The 17,269-nt window shown below is 40.4% G+C and overlaps 1 protein-coding gene across 2 annotated transcripts in view; it reads right to left on the bottom strand.

Annotated features, from left to right (window-relative positions):
• psda (pleckstrin and Sec7 domain containing a) overlaps positions 1-17,269 on the bottom strand; it is a 60,606-nt gene that overhangs the window by 15,910 nt on the left and 27,427 nt on the right. For both annotated transcript variants that reach the window (XM_084736424.1, XM_084736423.1), the window contains 5 exons: positions 4,873-5,070; positions 4,700-4,780; positions 3,866-3,978; positions 3,725-3,783; positions 1,320-1,409 (listed from right to left, as the gene is read on the bottom strand). In XM_084736424.1, the coding sequence (XP_084592550.1) occupies positions 1,320-1,409; positions 3,725-3,783; positions 3,866-3,978; positions 4,700-4,780; positions 4,873-5,070 (541 nt within the window). The remainder of the gene's footprint in view (positions 1-1,319; positions 1,410-3,724; positions 3,784-3,865; positions 3,979-4,699; positions 4,781-4,872; positions 5,071-17,269) is intronic.

Here is a 17,269-nt window from a genome sequence, read left to right as displayed (position 1 = left end):
CAAATTCTCTGTTTTAAAACAGCTTCTTGTATCTTAAGCAGCCATTTTTTTTTTTTGATAAAATAAATCACAATCATTTATCAGATATGAAGAGTTCATTTGTAAAAGCGGGTGCAGAATAAGAAAAACACAAGGTGATATATCTTATTGCAAAGGACTCAAATGTGTTCAGTAAATATTATACAAGTTTCTGAAATGTATTCTGATAAATAATCGGCACAACAAGAAAAAATGATGTTGTTGATGCCTCGGTCACATCTGTGTCCCCGTCCGTCTCCCGTCCACTTTTCTGTTTTTTAATTTGAGAGACGGAGCGACGTCGTGAGGCAGCAGCAGTCACAGAGTCACCAAACATCTTTCCTCAACTTCCTCAGACAGAACTTCCATGAAATTTCTTTTTTAAGCTGATCTCTCTGCGTTTGTCACGATCGTCTTCGTCCCGTAAGTACAATGCAACTATTAGTTGACTGATCGATTTGTTGAACGGAGGAAAATTAGTTGCAGACTACTTTGATATTTTTGCTTGAAAAATGACAGTTGAGGATGATGACAATGAATCTGTTTTCAAAGAACAACTCACAACTTTTACACCTCAGACAGACGTTTGTCTTTTAATTCTCAGTGTTTCCACTCAGATTTTTTAAAAACTTCAGATTATAAATGTGAATAAAAACATAGAAAACATGATTTTTTCTGCACAGATTGAAATTGTGCAGAGAAACAGGTGGATGGAAAAACACACCTACTGAGGATAATTCATGTTTTTCACTGATCAACATTCTGCATTCACTCTTTTTTTCTTCCTCTCAGTCAGAGTCAGAGCTGCTGCCCACACACTCACTGCTGCAGACACACACACACACACACACACACACACACACACACACACACACACACACACACACACACACACACACACATTAACAGGCAGAGTTAGAGAGAGATGATGATGATGATGGAGGTGAAGAGGTGACGCAGATTCATGTTGATCGCTCGGAGGCTGAGATGGAAAAACTGAGATGGAAACAAAAGAGTGGGAGAAAGAGAGACGGAGACACACACCGCACAAAACACACACATATAAACACACACAACAAGAGCGCACACACACACTGGTTGAGCCCAGCGGTCGCACAGAGTTGAAATTAATGCATCTACTCTTCTTTTTCTGCTCCGACAATCACAAGCCAAGGATCCCTGTGAGAGTGTGTTGTGTAAGAGTGTGTGTGTGTGTGTGTGTGTGTGTGTGTGTGTGTGTGTGTGTGTGTGTGTGTGTGTGTCTGTGTGTGTGTGTGTCTGTGTGTGTGTGTCACTGGTACCTTGAGCAGATCTTTGGGGAAATCTTTTCCATCGTTGAGACCCTCCAGGTTGGAGATGAACTGACTGCAGGACATCCTCTTCCCGACGTTCTACACACACACACACACACACACACACACACACACACACACACACACAGAGAGAGAGAGAGAGTTAATCAGCTGTGTTTTATTATTGTATTTCAATAAAGTTGGGGGACGAATGAGATGCTGCACAGATGTCCTGACTGTGACCCTAAATCCTACATTTCCCATAATTCAGCTCAACCAGACATGAAAAGCCAATTTTTGTTTTTTACAGAAAAAATAATGCAGATTGTTTGAATGTATTTTAGTTTTATAGGCAGGATTTATGTACATTTGTTAGTTTTTCTTCATTTAGGTTTTGTGTTTTTTTTGGTTTATGGTTATTAATAATTATTAAAAATACCAGAGAAAGTTTACTGTTTCATTTCTCTGATGTCATTTGAGATTTTATTTGTAAGGGATCATGTACAATGAGTCATGGCAGAAATGGTATCATCTGCAATGGTTTATGGGATTTGTAGTTCCTTCAGTTGTAAACAGCGGTGGAAAGAGTACTGATAATCAGTAGTCAGGTGCACGTACTGTTACATTACTAAAATATTACTCAATTACAAGTAAAAGTACAAAAACTACACAAAAACTACGTTGATGTTATATTTGATACAATATCCCAGTCGCTGTCAAAAGCTTTAAGGTGCATGTCATTATGTGCATCATGTGACCTTTGTCATGTGACTTCTGTTTTGTGAGTAGCTTCAGTGATGTCACATGACGTACATAACGTAGTGTAGTTATTGTAACCCCAAACAGGCACATAAACCTGCCCACGTAGTTTTTTGTTTTAAAATTATCCATGTTATGTTAAGAAGTGTTAAAAAGTCCTGGCTGCTTCAGATACAGCCGCGAACGACCACCTGTGCCTCAGTATCAGATGGCGAGAGGCGGAGACAAATCGTCCCTCTGTGGTGAGTTAGGATGAGCGTCTGCTGCCAAATCAGAGTTCAGCCCCGACAAAACATCACAAACCGTATTGAAACACATCAGGTGCTGCGCTGAACAGCCTGTTTACACAAACACACTGAAACCCCTCTTTCATACACGTCGCTGCTGATTGGCTAACACTCTTTTCAAACAACACACCTGAAAACCCATCGGTTTGAGGGAACATATCCTGAAACCGTAGAAAGATTGCACACTGTTTTCAGACTGAACCTTCATCTGTAACTGCTGCAGTAATTTGATGTGTCTTTCATTGGTCCGTTCGCGATCAATTAACCTGATCGGCTACAAAAATGCAGACTGAAGCTTTGGATAATAACTCAAACTGTACTCAGTACTGATTTTAGAGGAACAGAAGTAAAAATATACCCAAATAAAGTACTTAATTACAGTAACTTGAGTATTTGTTATTAGTTACTTCCACCCCTGTTCTTAAATATTTATGTATCTTTACTTTTTTAATCTTTTTTCCCCTGAATCAGATATTTTAGTGTCAAAGTTCATCTTGTTGTTGGTAGTTTTGGTTCCAGGATTTAAACTCTTTGTAGAAGGATTTTATGAAACATCAGTGGAGTCAATGACTGAGAAATTCACGTCTGAGTTCTACTCAACTGCATAAAATCTTTTCATTAGACAGTAGAGTCCAGCTGCAGACCTCATGTTTGGAATACAAGTCTTTTTTTTTTTTTTTTTTTTTAACATTTTTCATAACACAGCTTAAAAATACCAAAGATACCCTTTAATGCAGCAGAAATATTAAAAATACAGTAAATTTGATTTGTTATATATATGCATTATAATATTGTGGTGATTTTTTTTTTTTTTTTGATGATTTAGTTTAAACTGATGAATAAATGTTGCTGTGTCTCAGCTGTGTCACTGCTGCTCGCTCACACACACACACACACACACACACACACACACATAGGAGGAGGAAGTGTGCAGCACTGTTGCCCAGTGTGATTGGACAGCTTGTTGCCATGGTAACAGCCATCACTTCCTTAAACAAGTCTACAGAAGTGTCATCACATCAGCGAACACAGTTCACGCTGCGATGGAACTCATCAAAACTGAGCCGGTCTCCATGGCAACTGAGGAAGACGGTCATATGTGACTGAAAGCAACGAGGAAAAAAGCTAACAGGTGATATAAATATGAATATTAGACCACAGAACTGTAATATCAGCCATGTTATGAGACCGAAACAGACGGTTGGTGTAAAAATACATTTGAATATTTCTAGTGTACTGGTGGAACTTCTGCTTTAGTAATGTTAAAATAAAACCTTGTACAGATGTTTTTTTTATCATTTTTTTTAAACGATGCAGTGGGTGGAGTCACAACCAGGAGGTGAAGTTTCACTTTAAAATGTGACTCACATTTCCATGAAGGTCTGTATTCAGCAACATGATGGCACAGGTCAGAGTGTGGACGCTGTCTGAGACACAGAGAGACAGACAGGGTTAGAGTCATACTGCAGACAGAGAGACAGACAGACAGACAGACAGACAGACAGGTACCTTCAGTGGTCTCACTGTCAGGGTTGCTCTGTCTGTATCTCCTGGAGAACTGAGCGAGGACTCTCTCTCTCTCCTGAGTTTCTCCCATCAGAGCAAACTGACGCAGAAACATCCTGAAGACACAAAACTGCTGTTAATGAACCTCGTTAGTCAAGTTTGACAGACAGTTAATCACAAAACTAATGCACCATGGGAGCCGTAGTTGACGTCTCCCCTTCAGTTTTCTTCTTGAACTTTAATTTTGTTCATCTTTTGTTCAACAGCAGAGTTTTTACTTCACTGCTGCTGCAGTTCACTGTTTTCTTTAGAGAGTTTGAAGTCATTTTGTGTTCAATCAGTTTAAGTGTATGTTATATTAGAATATTCTCATCACTTTACCTTTCTGTCAGACAGACTTTTCTGACAGGAAACCACCGTTACACAAGCCAAATACCACTCTCTGCAAACCAACCAAACTCCATTCACAAAATCAGTAATTTCAGCTCACAGAACAGAGGAGTTGTTGGTCTACAGCCGCCTCCATTTGTTAGTTATTTAGTGTTATTGTGTGACTTTGGTGAATCTGAACTAAACTTTAAATCACTAAAGTCACGCAATGACACAAACACACTAACAGATTGAGGCAGCAGTAGACCAAAGTGTTGTGTGAGCTAAAATTACTGATTTTGTGAATGGAGTTTGGTTGGTTTGCAGAGAGTGATATTTGTCTGTCTAATGGTGGTTTCCTGTCAGAAAAGTCTGTCTGACAGAAAGGTTAATATTCTGAACTATCCCTTTAATGCAGTTTTATGTTGATTAGTGATCAATAACTATCAGAGTGAGGACAGGACTGACCTGAGCGCCTGGTCGATGGTCAGACCGCTGAAGTTAAAGTTACTCAGATATTCCTCCGCCACCATCTGACTGAATTCATTACTGCAAACACACAAACACAGGAGCACATATTAACCAATCACTGTTGAGCAGGACATACCGATGATGTAATGAGGACACAGACACACACTGACTTCTTGCTGAGGTGTCGAGCCACATCAGACTTTCTGAAGCCATCCAGGTTGTAGAGGCGTTTGGCGAGACGTTTGGCCGCCTGCAAGTCGGGTTTCGTGCCGTTTGCCAGCGCATCGTCGCTGCCGCCGAGCGCCAGGCGCTCCGCCACGTCAGCCTGCGGGTACTGCAGCTCGGGGGGGCGGTTCACCGGACGCTCCCTGATGAAACACACAAACGCCCACACCCACACATTATTCAGGACTTTCAGGTCCCCTTTTTCCTGATCTGAGAGACAAAACTAAAGATTCTGGTTCCTGTTCTCAGAGTTCCTCTTTTAAACTAAAACCTGTCAGTAGAAAAGAACACAGTCAGTTTTTAGTTATTACAGGGCTTCATTTATTCACTGCTTCAACAGCTTTTAACCTCCTCAACTCCACCAGCACGGGACGGGCATTTTCACTGGTGTAACTGGGAAACTGGGCATGTTTGTTGTCATAGAAACAGATCATAAGACTGTGATGTTTATTGTTTGTTCAGCTGTCAGAACCTCTACACACACACACACACACACACACACACACACACACACAGGTCTGCTCAGCTCACCGGAGCAGCTCTGTCTGTTCACCTGTCTGTGACACAACCCTCAGTGTTGATTGGTTATTACTTGTGAAGTGTAACCAATCAGATAGTGCCGTGGGCGGGACATTGAATGACACTACAGGGTGTGGTATTATTAGGGCCGAGCAATACATCGCTATTACATTATATTGTGATACGAGACTAGATTTTTCATATCATTATATCGTGATATGCCATAAGTGTTTTAAAGGCTGCATTAAAATAAAGTGATGTAATTTTCTGAACTCTGCCTGTTTGCCGTCGTCCACTTAATCATTATTAATCATTAATTAATCATTAATTCCACATTACTGATGATTATCAAAAAAGACTGAGGTGGACACACAGCAGAGTAAGTTACAATAAAGGAAGAATCGGATTTTTTTTAGCAGAGACAGATCCATTAAAATATGTCCAAACTGTAAGCAGACAGATCTCAGTATGTGTGTCTGCACTGGTTTAACCTCAGGATCAAACTGACATCCATTATAACTTCACCATCAATGCAAATCTACTTCATCTTTAGCCATGTAGCATGTAGTTTGGTCCATACTGAAATATAATAGATAAACAATGACTTTTCAGTGCTAATTAGCAAATGTTAGCATCCACTTTGTTTGAACCAATCAGACAGCAGCGAACCATGAAGAATTAATGTTATGTCACTGAGGACAACAAAGATAATTTTGTTCACGTACAAAAACCATGAGGTGGTCGACAAATATGAACTGCAGTATGAAAAACATGCAGGTGGAAAATTACAGACGGAGACACAACAACTTCCAACTTTGTTCAACTTTTGAAGTTAGACAAAAAACGGTGTCGAGGTTCAACAGTCACAAAAACAGATCGATGACAAAAAGTCTGAGACGTGTGGAACTGACTGATATCTTCAATTACTTGCAAACCTGTTTGTGAGATACATCTATGGAAAGTTATTAACAAATCACTTTCTATTTTCAATATATATATATTTCTATTTTCTGTATCACTCATGCTTGTCTGTTTGCTACGTTAGCAAGATAGCTAGCCAGCCACAGGCTAGTGTTTCAAGCAGCAGTTGATACTAACTCAACACTTCCTGTTTCTATTTCAAATTAAAAGCCCTCAAGCATTTCAGTGGACAGAACCCCTTCATTTTTAGTTAAACTTGTAAATGCATTCAGCAGAGGCTAAGTCAAGAGCGACACCTAGTGGTAAATTGGCATTTCCGGTTTGATCTGCACAACTAATCACAATAAATGTCTATATGACCAAGCACAATATCCAAATCGCAGAACCAGAACCAAATCACAGTTTTTTTTCTGCAGAGACATGAAGTCTCATGAAGGTGTCATGACCAAAAGAACGAGATCACGGATACAAGCGGCTGAAAAAGGTTTTCTCGGGAGGGTGGCTGGCGTCTCCCTTACAGAGGGTGAGAAGCTCAGTCATCTGTGAGGAACTGAGCCGCTGCTCCTTTGCGTAGAAAGGAGCCAGTTGAGGTGGTTCGGGCGTCTCGTAAACATGCCGCCTGGTCGCCTCCCTGTGGAGGATCCACCTCAGGATCCCCCAGTCAGAGCTGGTTAATGTAGCCGGGGAACGGGAAGTCTGGGGTCGCCTGCTGGAACCGTTACCTCTGTGGATGGACTTTTTACCAAATCATGCAGCCCAAACCTGGATCCAGTCCTGTATTTGGGTTAGTATCAAACCAGTTTAAAATCGTTTGCACTGTTTCCAATGGACCCATAACACGACGCAGATTTCCGTGCCTTTAAAAGCCTGAGCTGCTGAATGCTGCCCTCTGGCGCTCCAGCAAAGGTTTGAAATGATTTATCCATTCTGAAAATACTTGGCAACTCATTTTCTTTCATTCGATTAATCAGCTAATCGTTAATGTTTCACAGATGAGTCGATTCCATTGAAAACCATTTGTTGGTAAATGACCCTTTGAGTTGAACTTTCATGATCAAAACTTAACTTCCACCTTATAGTTCATCATTTGGTTAAAAAAATGTTAGTTAAGATTGATTGAGGGGGAAAATGATGTTGGTATAAGCAAAATTAACGATTAATCTATTGTTAATTTTACCGATCAACTAAAGAAAGTCCTTAGAATTTGCAGCCCTAGTTTTAAAAGTATCAGGTATCAAACCGGTTCAACCGGTCCTCAAAGCAGATGACATGAAGAACACAGCTGCTCAGCTTCAGTTTCATATTTTTGACACTTTTCATTCATTCATTTCTCTGTAAACATGTTGTGGTTCTGTTTAGTAGAACAGCTGCTCGCAGACTGCAGTCTATTTACAGCTGCAGTGTTTGCTGCTGCATCGACCGGCGTCCCCTCAGGGATCAATACACTTTATTTACTCGCACTTCAGCCGAGCCGAGTGAGGAGAATTATTTTTCATTTAACGCACCTCTCTGCTGCTGCTGCTGCTCCTGCTGTTAGAACGAGTCCGTTCTCCATCAGCCGCTCTTCATCGCTGCCTCTCTTTAAACAAACCGACTTAGTGAAACAGTGAAAAGAAGCCGGAGCGTTGGGAGGAAATGAGGTCAGAGTTGTGAATGAGAGTCAGAAAGTGGGAAGTGGTTGAACCACAGGGTGGACTCCATCTACTTCCCTCAATCGACTCCAACTTCCCTTCAGTGGACCGAGCTCGGTCAGGTGTTTCAGGTCAGGTGTTTCAGGAAGACGTGTTAGGGAGACACGTACTTAAAGGTCCAGTGTGACAGATTTTTATGGGAATTTACTGTCAAAATATGTAAGATATGGAATATAATATTAATCCGTATGTTTTCATTAGTGTTTAATCACCTAAAAATAATAATAATGACTCAGACTGAACCTTCAAATTTTGGCTTCCAGTGATGATTAAAACAAGATTATGAACATAAAACGATTCTTGTGCACAAGCCTTGATGATACAGCTGAAAAATGTATCATGATTAAATGTTTCTTTTTATAACTTTTAATGACCTATTTTTAATAAAGACCAGGGAAAGGCTTAAATTTAACCACTATATTTACATGTGTCTATTTCCATTACTAAGGAAGAAAACAGTCTGTTTATGATCCGGGAATATTTGAATTAATGCAAATTCAGCAGATCTCCATGAACTCTGCACAACTTTGCAATTTTGTCCAATCACTGCAGCTTTTTTGAAAATGTGACCGATGATCGGATCTTCCTGTGAGGTCCACCAATCATAGCAGCCCACAGTAACAAATAACATCCATGTACGTCTCAATAAACAAACTCAATGTTTTATTGTTGACTCTTTTTGGTTTTGCTTTGTTTTGATTTTGTCAGAGGTTCTGAAGAGAACACCGGTTTGTTATTTATCAACGCTCTGTGCATCTTTATATTTTATCATTTTGTTCTGTTTTTAACTTTGAGCTCCAAAAAGGTTTTGTTTATTTGTGAAATACCTAAAATTCAAATGATCAGATTTTAGACTTAAAGAGGTTTTTAATGAGCTGCAGAAATCCTGCACCTGGGACACCTAGTGGTAGAATTCTGTATTATCGGTCTGGTTTGGTTTAATATCAAACTGACAAGAACAAATCAAAAGAATGATCAGGATCAGGCGTGAACTGGCCGACTCACAGATGATCATCAGTCAGGGTCAGTAGTGCATCTGTACCACAGACCGACCACAGACTGTCCACACCTCTGCAGCCCTCAGAAGACACAAAAACTGTTTGAAACAAAGACAGAATGAAAGCCAGTGAAATGACCCAGAAACTGCTCATCACACCGGCGTGTTCGTAGTATTTCCTGGCGTGGAGACGACAGAGAAACTGAGCGAATGTGAGTCCGGATGTTTCTGTCGGCGAGTCCTTCCTCCACCAACACAACCCATTCATCCAGGACAGAAATAACCTCTTCACCAGCAGCAGCCAGGGAACTTTACTCTACAGGACGCCAGGAAATTCTTGTTTTGTTTTTTTTGTTTGTTTTTTTGTTTTTACCCAGCAGCCACCAGGGGCCGGTCCATCTCTGCCTGCAGCTCCGGTCACTTCCACTGACTCAACAGTCAAGTACAAGAACAGACAGAGAATTTAAGATTTTTAATTTTATCTGAGATTATCTGCTGCTTCTTTCCATTTATACAACTTTTAGAAATAATTTGAAATGTTTCATTAAATGTGCAAAAGTACTGAGAAAAGTGTGTTTTGGCATCAAACCTCAACTGTCAGATTTTTGAGCTTAAAACATAAAAAATGAATTTTAAAGAAGCTGAGAAACATTTTTATTTCTTCCTGCTGACATAACAACACAAACTTGCAAACAACTTGATGTTCTGAGTTTTCAGATGATTGAAACGGTTGTAAAAATGTGACTCTTTTCCATCATGACGCCACATTCCTGCCTGTTCACGACAGCGAGTGCAAACACCCAAAAAACAAAAAGTAAAACAGCCCTAATGGCTCCAACACAGAAAACATTAAACCATGAAGCAGATTCCAGTCGCTCCTCGCTGCTGTCACACCTAAACCACGCCCGCAGCTGCAACTTCTTCACAGGACTCTGATTGGTCCAAACCACTGTGGTTCAGCCACAAGCCCTTAATTTAAGGCCTGGCCAGATGGATTCTGCCGATCTTGTGAATCCAGCTGCATTGCAAGGTATCTGGGACAAAATAAAAGACCCTGAAAGTCCTCGTGCCTGAGCTGGGATTGGTTCGATCCACCGGCCGTCTCACCGGGCAGAGAGAGGCTTCAAAGAATCAGACCTGCTGACCGGCAGAAAGAGAAAACTAAAGAGAAGAGAAAGAGTCGGAGATCAAAAGAGAAAGACAGGAAACAGGAAGAAATATAAAGAAAGACAGAAGAAAGAGTGAGAGACAGACGTGCTGTTATTTTCCAGGGCGTGTCAGTCAGCTTTCATTCATCCAGTCTGAAACCACAACAACCAAACCAGCGACACACTCACTCACTCTATATTTATGCCATCAAATCCCATGTTTGGACCCAAACCAGCAACATGTTTCATCCGTCTCTAAATACGGTCCGATTCCTGTCTGTGGCTCTCAGCTCCACCATCAGAAGACGCGTCTTTAAAAAACACAAATATAAAGTTTCATGTTTGAAAATGTTCACTGCAGTTTTTATCAAATGAACTACAGGGACTATTTTTAGCAGTGGATTAATCTTTGCTCGGTGCTGTAGTGAGTATTTGAGGCAGCAGGTTTGAAGATGCTGCGAGTCATTTCTGCTTCCTGTGACTCACACGAGTCCTCCCAACTGAACAACTCAGAGATTTTCCTGCTTCAGAACAACGTCACTTTACTTCTGCCTTTGTTGCTGACAGACTTGAGTCTTAATCCAAATGTTCTCTTGAGGTTTTTTTTCAATTAAATGTCAGCATACAACATGTTTGAAGCTTTTCAACAAATAATTGATCCTTTCTTTTCTAACAGATGTAGAGTCACAGTGAGTTTATGACTGCTGTCTGCTCACAGCTCCATTAAACACAACTAATGTGAACTCACTGTCAGTCCAGAGAAAGATGTGAAATCCGTCAGAGGAACTGATCTGATGATTATTTAACAGTAAAACGATACAGATCTGTCAGAAGTGAGTCTGCTGCTCCTGTCTGTGTGTTTAGAAGCAGGAGGTGGTAAACACGGTTCACATGTTCCACTCGGGCCTCACTGTGATCTATAATGGATGCTCAGTAGAAAACTTAGAGCAGCAAACTTCCTCCAAACTGCAGAGGAGACGGTCGGCCCGCAGGGACTTTAATTCAGCAGAAAGGTCTGGACCGACTAAAAACACAGGAAGGTTCATTATGGATTCTGTTTGAAGTGATGCAGAGCGAAGCCTCCGAGCAGAGCGTCTTACTGCTGAGTCAGATACACCGCCGCACGCAGTCTAACGCTCGACCGAGCCCAAACACAGGGAGACGTCAGGGGCCCGTCCACCAGGACATCGTCCACCAGGAGCCCGTAGACCAACCAGGTCCATCAGACGGCAGAGAACCATGGAGAACCAACGTTACGCTACTGAACTCCAGCTGGAACGAAATGACACCGAAGATCATTTCGCTCACGTACAAAAACTACGAGGTGATCGGCAAAAAAAAAACATGCACGTTGAAAATTACAGACTGAGAAACAACAACTTCCAGCTTTGGTCAACGGTGAGTCGAGGCTCTGTTGGTAAAATGTTCAAAACTCTAAGAGAGTTGGGACTTGACTTATGAGTCGAGTGCAAAGACTGAAGAGTTACTTGTGATGAGTAAAACAATGACTTGGTCGAACCTCTGTTTCACGTAAAAAGACTTGAGTAAATGTACGTAGTTCCCCCTCTGGTTGAGAGCGAAGACAACATGACGCAAGTTGAAGAAAGACTCATTTGTCTCCTGCTTTTAATGAAGACACAGTTAAGAGACTGATCACTGCTCTTCATCATCCATCACAGAGAATGAAACAACAGAACCATGAACACTTCATCTGCAGTGTTACTGCCTGCAGAGCAGGGATGAGACGTGATCTGAAGCTTTACGTGCACAGACTGGATCTCTCAGTCAGTCTGGGACTCTGAGACGCTACCAGATGACATTTGACCTCTCTGAGGAGCAGTGGGGGGTTCATTTCCTCCTCAGGGATCTAAACCAGAGGAGAGAGAACAGTTTCTGGACAGACGTTTGTGTTCTGAAAGCCAATATGAAGGATTTTCATGCTAAAACTAATCCAAATATTCAAAGTATTCACCAGAGTTTTACGTCAGACTCAGATTGTAATCGGAGCTGCAGAGGATCATGGGACACAAGGTGGATATGAAAATATTCCAGACATCCAGTCTGTTCCAAGCATGTTAGCTTAAAACTGCACAGATATTTCAATATTAACAAACCATCTGAGCAGCTCTACACCGTGTTTTAGCTTCTTTTAGCTCCTGGTTTTGGTTTTACAGCTCATTTCCTGTCTCGTTCTGTTTCAGTAGTTTTCATCCAACAAGCTGTGATGAAGTCACCGAGTACGACCTGCTGACAGACTCGATCAGAGACGAGCTGGTGAACAAAAGCTGCAAGGTCTATTTATGTGTGACCAGACAGCATGCTAATGCTAACGGACGTCGTAATGACATCAACAGCTCGCTCTGTGTCTTCTGGTGGTTCGGAGCCGAGGAGACCAACTTCTGCCCTCCAGTAGGTGATTCAGAGTCCGTCCATTCAACCACAACAGGCTGAAGAATTCTGTCATGTCTATTTAATGACACGCAGCATCGTCTTATACAATAATCCCAAACTGTCTGGCCTCTCCTGACACCGTTCTCTCCTTCATCTCCATGTGATGTACAGAAATCAACCTGATGTGTTTTTATTGACGCCGTCTGATATAAGAACTAACTCCAAATGCATCTGCAGGTTCTTCTGCAGGTCTGAATCACAGAGACAAAGCTCCAGAGTTTAACACGTTTCACCGAGTTGCATCACTGGAGCAGAAAAACAACATTTGTTGTTTGTTTCTAAAACTGCAAAACAGAAAAATCCTAAAGTCTGGACTGAAGGAACGAGACAAAGACACAGAGCTGAGACGCATGCAGCTGAAAATCTGATGATTTATCTTCAGGGGAAAAAACATCAGCAGCAGGAGGATCAAAAACAGTGTGACATCATCAAGAACCACAGATCACCTCGTCCTCCAACAGATTCAGTGGTTCTACTGAGAACATCACAGTTAAGAGTTTGAACCAAACTAAAAGATCAGGTCTGTCATCAGTTTGGTTTGTTAAATACTACAGTACCCATGATCCTCAGCACCTGTTGCTCCAAGCAGAGTTTAAAAAATCTCAGGTTATTTCATGTTTGCTGGCTGCTGCAGCGCCCCCTCACTACAAAACCGTTAACTGCAGTTCAAACTTCGTATTAATTCATCTTGTGAATCTGTTTTGAGCAGCTTGTTTCAGACTCCAGCTGAAACTCTGTGAAACAAATCAACTGTCTGCAATTCAAGCAGCATTTCTATTTACACTGATATACTTTTTCTATCATGACGCACATTTTGTTCATAATTCTTATATGCTTATCTATTATTTTCCACTTTTATTCTATTCTTCAATATACATGTTTCTGTTATAGAGAATAAAGCACATATCTTTATATACTCACCATATTCTCTCTGTATATATTCTAGTAGATTGTAGATATTTTACAGGCCCACTTTCTGTTTTCTTATGATTGTTGTATGGTTTGTTTGCTGTTGTTGTTTTGAATGAAAACATGAATAATTTCCTCCCAAAGATCAATAAAGAATATCTGATTTGGGTTTCCAGAGGTGAAGGAAGGATTCTCTGACACATCTGGCACATCAGTATGATCAGATAAATGGACTTAAAGCAGCTTTAGTGTCCAACCCAAAAATGGGTCACAAACTTGTTTCTGCTGAGTCGCCGACTGGCAGTAAAATGCACAACAATGCTTCATTTTCCTAATTAAAATTCAAGAACAGAGGGACACACAAACTCATCTAACTGGAGTTTCATCCTGTAACTGATATTTCTTTTCTTTTTTCATCTGAGAACAAAGATCTCCGAGCGTCAGGGCAAATCAAGAGAATCTTTCTTCTGCAAAAAAAACAAAAAAAAAAACAGTGTGTCAGTCATGTGGTCTGTTGCGTTTCTTCTTCAGTAGTTTATAAATGTAGATTTTATGGTGATTCATGTTTTTGAAAGCTTGGGAGACACCACATGTCTCTTTTGGCTCTCGAACTGAAAATGTTTGGGAACCCCAGACTTGAAGTCTCCAAAATAAAAGTACTCAATGCAACTGTTAAAACTGTTATCATTAGTTATCATTAGACAGAGAAACATCAGAGTTTGTCCACCAGAGGGCGCTGTCTGTGTGTCTGTGTGTAACTAAACATCGATCTGGATCAATATATATTGATTCAATGTTTAATGATCAGGTATGATGCAAATTGAAAATATTGATCTATATCATCATCATCGAGATACGCCTTTATTTTGACATTCCCATGTCCTGTCTGTGACATAAACATCCAGAAAAGTTCAGTCATAAACTGCATGACTGATTTTGAAAATGTCATGTGACTTGTGATATTAGAGGTAATGATCATTTCCTCCTTGGCTGAGCTGTAACATTAGCATCACTGAGCTAGCTAGCACAGTTGGCGGTATGTAGTTTTTGGTGGTATGTAGTTTTTTTTTTTTTCAAGTCAGACATCTGTACGGCCGAAATCTCCTAAACTCTGTAACTCAAACCAAAACTACCTGAGTGGACTCGTTTTGATTTTGGCGTGAACTGTCCCTTTAAAACGGTCAAATATCAGCTGGTTTAAACCCTGAGGATCCTGAACCCTGACTCACCTGTACACGGCCGGGTAGGGCGGGGCGTACAGGTACCTGTCCTCCAGAGCCCCGCCCCCCCAGCACAGCAGGTAACTGGCCATGTTGCCGTGGCCCCGCCCACTCTCACACCCAGCCTGTGATGTCAGCGGCCAAGCAGCCGCCAATCACCAACCAACATCCACATCGATATCCTCCGAGCCGAGAGGAGGCGTCACCGCGGGCAACCGAGTGACATCATCCAAACGCTAATCTGATGACATCATAAAAACACGACATCATCTGTTTCCAGTTCAGCCTCCGTCTGTCCGTCTGTCTTTGTGTTTCCTCCTCCAGCAGCAGCAGCAGCGTCTCCTCCTCTGTAATCCGTCTGTTTTCAGTCCTCCTTCGTCTGCTTCAGTGTTCCTCCTCGCTGCTCTGTCAGCTCCCTCCTCCTCCTCCTCCTCCTCCTCCTCCTCCTCCTCTTCTTCCTCTCTGCTTCTTCAACACTTTAAAAATCTAAACGCCGGCTTTTCCTCTCAACAACTTCACAGCACAACTTTCTCTCTGGTTCTCTTCTCCTCCCTCCTCCCCTCTCATCCATCAGCTGCCTTATTTTCCTCCACTGAGGCGGGAGGAGGAGGAGGAGGAGGAGGAGGAGGTATGTGTTTCCTCCCCTGTTTGACCCAGGACGCCCCTCCTCCTGCCTCTGTCCTCTCCTTCCCCTCTTCTTCCTCTCTTTGTCTCCTCATACCTTCCTCTCGCTCCTTCGACCTTCCTGGAAGTTTCTATCTGACACGTTTTCAGCTCTGCTGCTCAAACATGAAGACGCTTTAATTAAAACTCCAAATCTGTACAAACAACTTTCCTTAAAGAATCAACAACACAATGAAAATGTGGACTTCATGACTGTGAAAATAAAAACATAAATGAAAAATGTAATTAAAGTTGAGCTTCTGCACTGCTGACTTTGTTAAATCCCCTCTTTTCAGACTCAGTTTGAGGACGTAGAAAAAAAATCACAAAAAACTCCACATTACTTCTTTAAAAATAATTAAAGTGCTTTTAAAAAAAAAACACGGACACATTGCACTTTTAAACAAACTTAATGATGAAAACGATGATGTTTTTGATGAAGGCTTGATACTGAAACCTGTCAGTTTGTTTGTTTTCAGGTCTTTTCTTATTTACTGAAATATTTAATTTATTCTTCACATTATATCACGACAAAGAACGTACAGTGACACAGGCGTCCTGTCAGAGAGTGGATATCAATATTATTATATTTTATAAATTAGAGGAAAAAAAGAAGGAAAAAGCCATAAAACAAAACTTAAAATTAATTATAATAATATTTAAAAAAAAAACACCAACAAAAATAACAATAATAATCAAAACAATAATAACAAAGGAAAACTAATAAGAAGATAAATAAAAGCTGATTGTTTGTTTTAGGGTCAAACATGATCACCACATTTTAATGGACTTTATATTTTACATCACTCAGTTTTAATGGTTACTTATTAAATTCATTTTTAAATATCTTGTTTAATGGTCTGAAGTTTCTGTTTTGTTAGTAATATTCATGTCTTTTTTTGTGCATATTTCCTTTTTTTATGATGCATTTATTATTCAGTCCCTCCAGGATTTGTTGCAGCCTAAAATGATTTCACTGCAGCTTTTCTAAAAAGTTGTGATGCATGTTATGATGTTTTAGGTGTTAGAAGACGCAGGAACAAGTGAAATTAAGTTATTTTAATAATTAATAACAGTGTTTGAAACATTTGCACAAAATAAGTACACAACTCAACAAAATATATGGACATACGTCTCGTCTTTTTGTTACACATCATCGCTCTCAGGGACAAACCTCACATCGACATTTTTTCTTTTTTTTCTTTTTAATTTTTTCATAAATTAATGCTATTCGTCATCTTTTATGTCACGTTATGTCTGTGGGATTTACAAACATTTCATTGTTGAAAATTATTAGAAAGAGCGACTAACTTTGATTATGAAGCATTCAGTTAAAAGTGAAAAGGAACAGTGACAATATCGGTTTTTAAATGACAATTTTTCAAATTTGAGTTAAAACTAATCTCTAATACTTTTAGATAATTATTATTATGTACAGAAGAGGCTAAATTACATGGTTAGATTATTGTAGACCTAAACTTTATTTAAAACCAAATCTATGGGATTTGAAATGCAATAAAAAACTGAAAAATGCACAAAAAACTGCAATGAAATCAAATTTAGACGTAAAAACTTTATTAACTTAATTAAATAAAGTATCATTAATAGCAGAGGTTGTGATGATAATAGTATTTAGACACTACAGGAATGTTGACTGGTTTCAACTATTTCTAAAGCAGCAGCAGCAGCCCGGGGTAAAACAGGTCAGAGGTCAGGGGTCAGAGGTCAGATCAGCCAGACGGCAGATGGAAAAGATCCACAGAGAGGAGGAGGAGGAGGAGGAGGAGAGAGAGAGAGAGAGAGTTTGTGTTCAGGGAGTGTCT

Source organism: Lutjanus erythropterus, chromosome 14, assembly GCF_056507025.1.
Source record: "Lutjanus erythropterus isolate fLutEry1 chromosome 14, fLutEry1.hap2, whole genome shotgun sequence".
Classification (NCBI taxonomy): Eukaryota; Metazoa; Chordata; class Actinopteri; order Lutjaniformes; family Lutjanidae; genus Lutjanus; species Lutjanus erythropterus.
The sequence above is the reverse complement of the archived record's forward strand: the minus strand, read 5'-3'. Positions and strand labels throughout refer to the sequence as shown.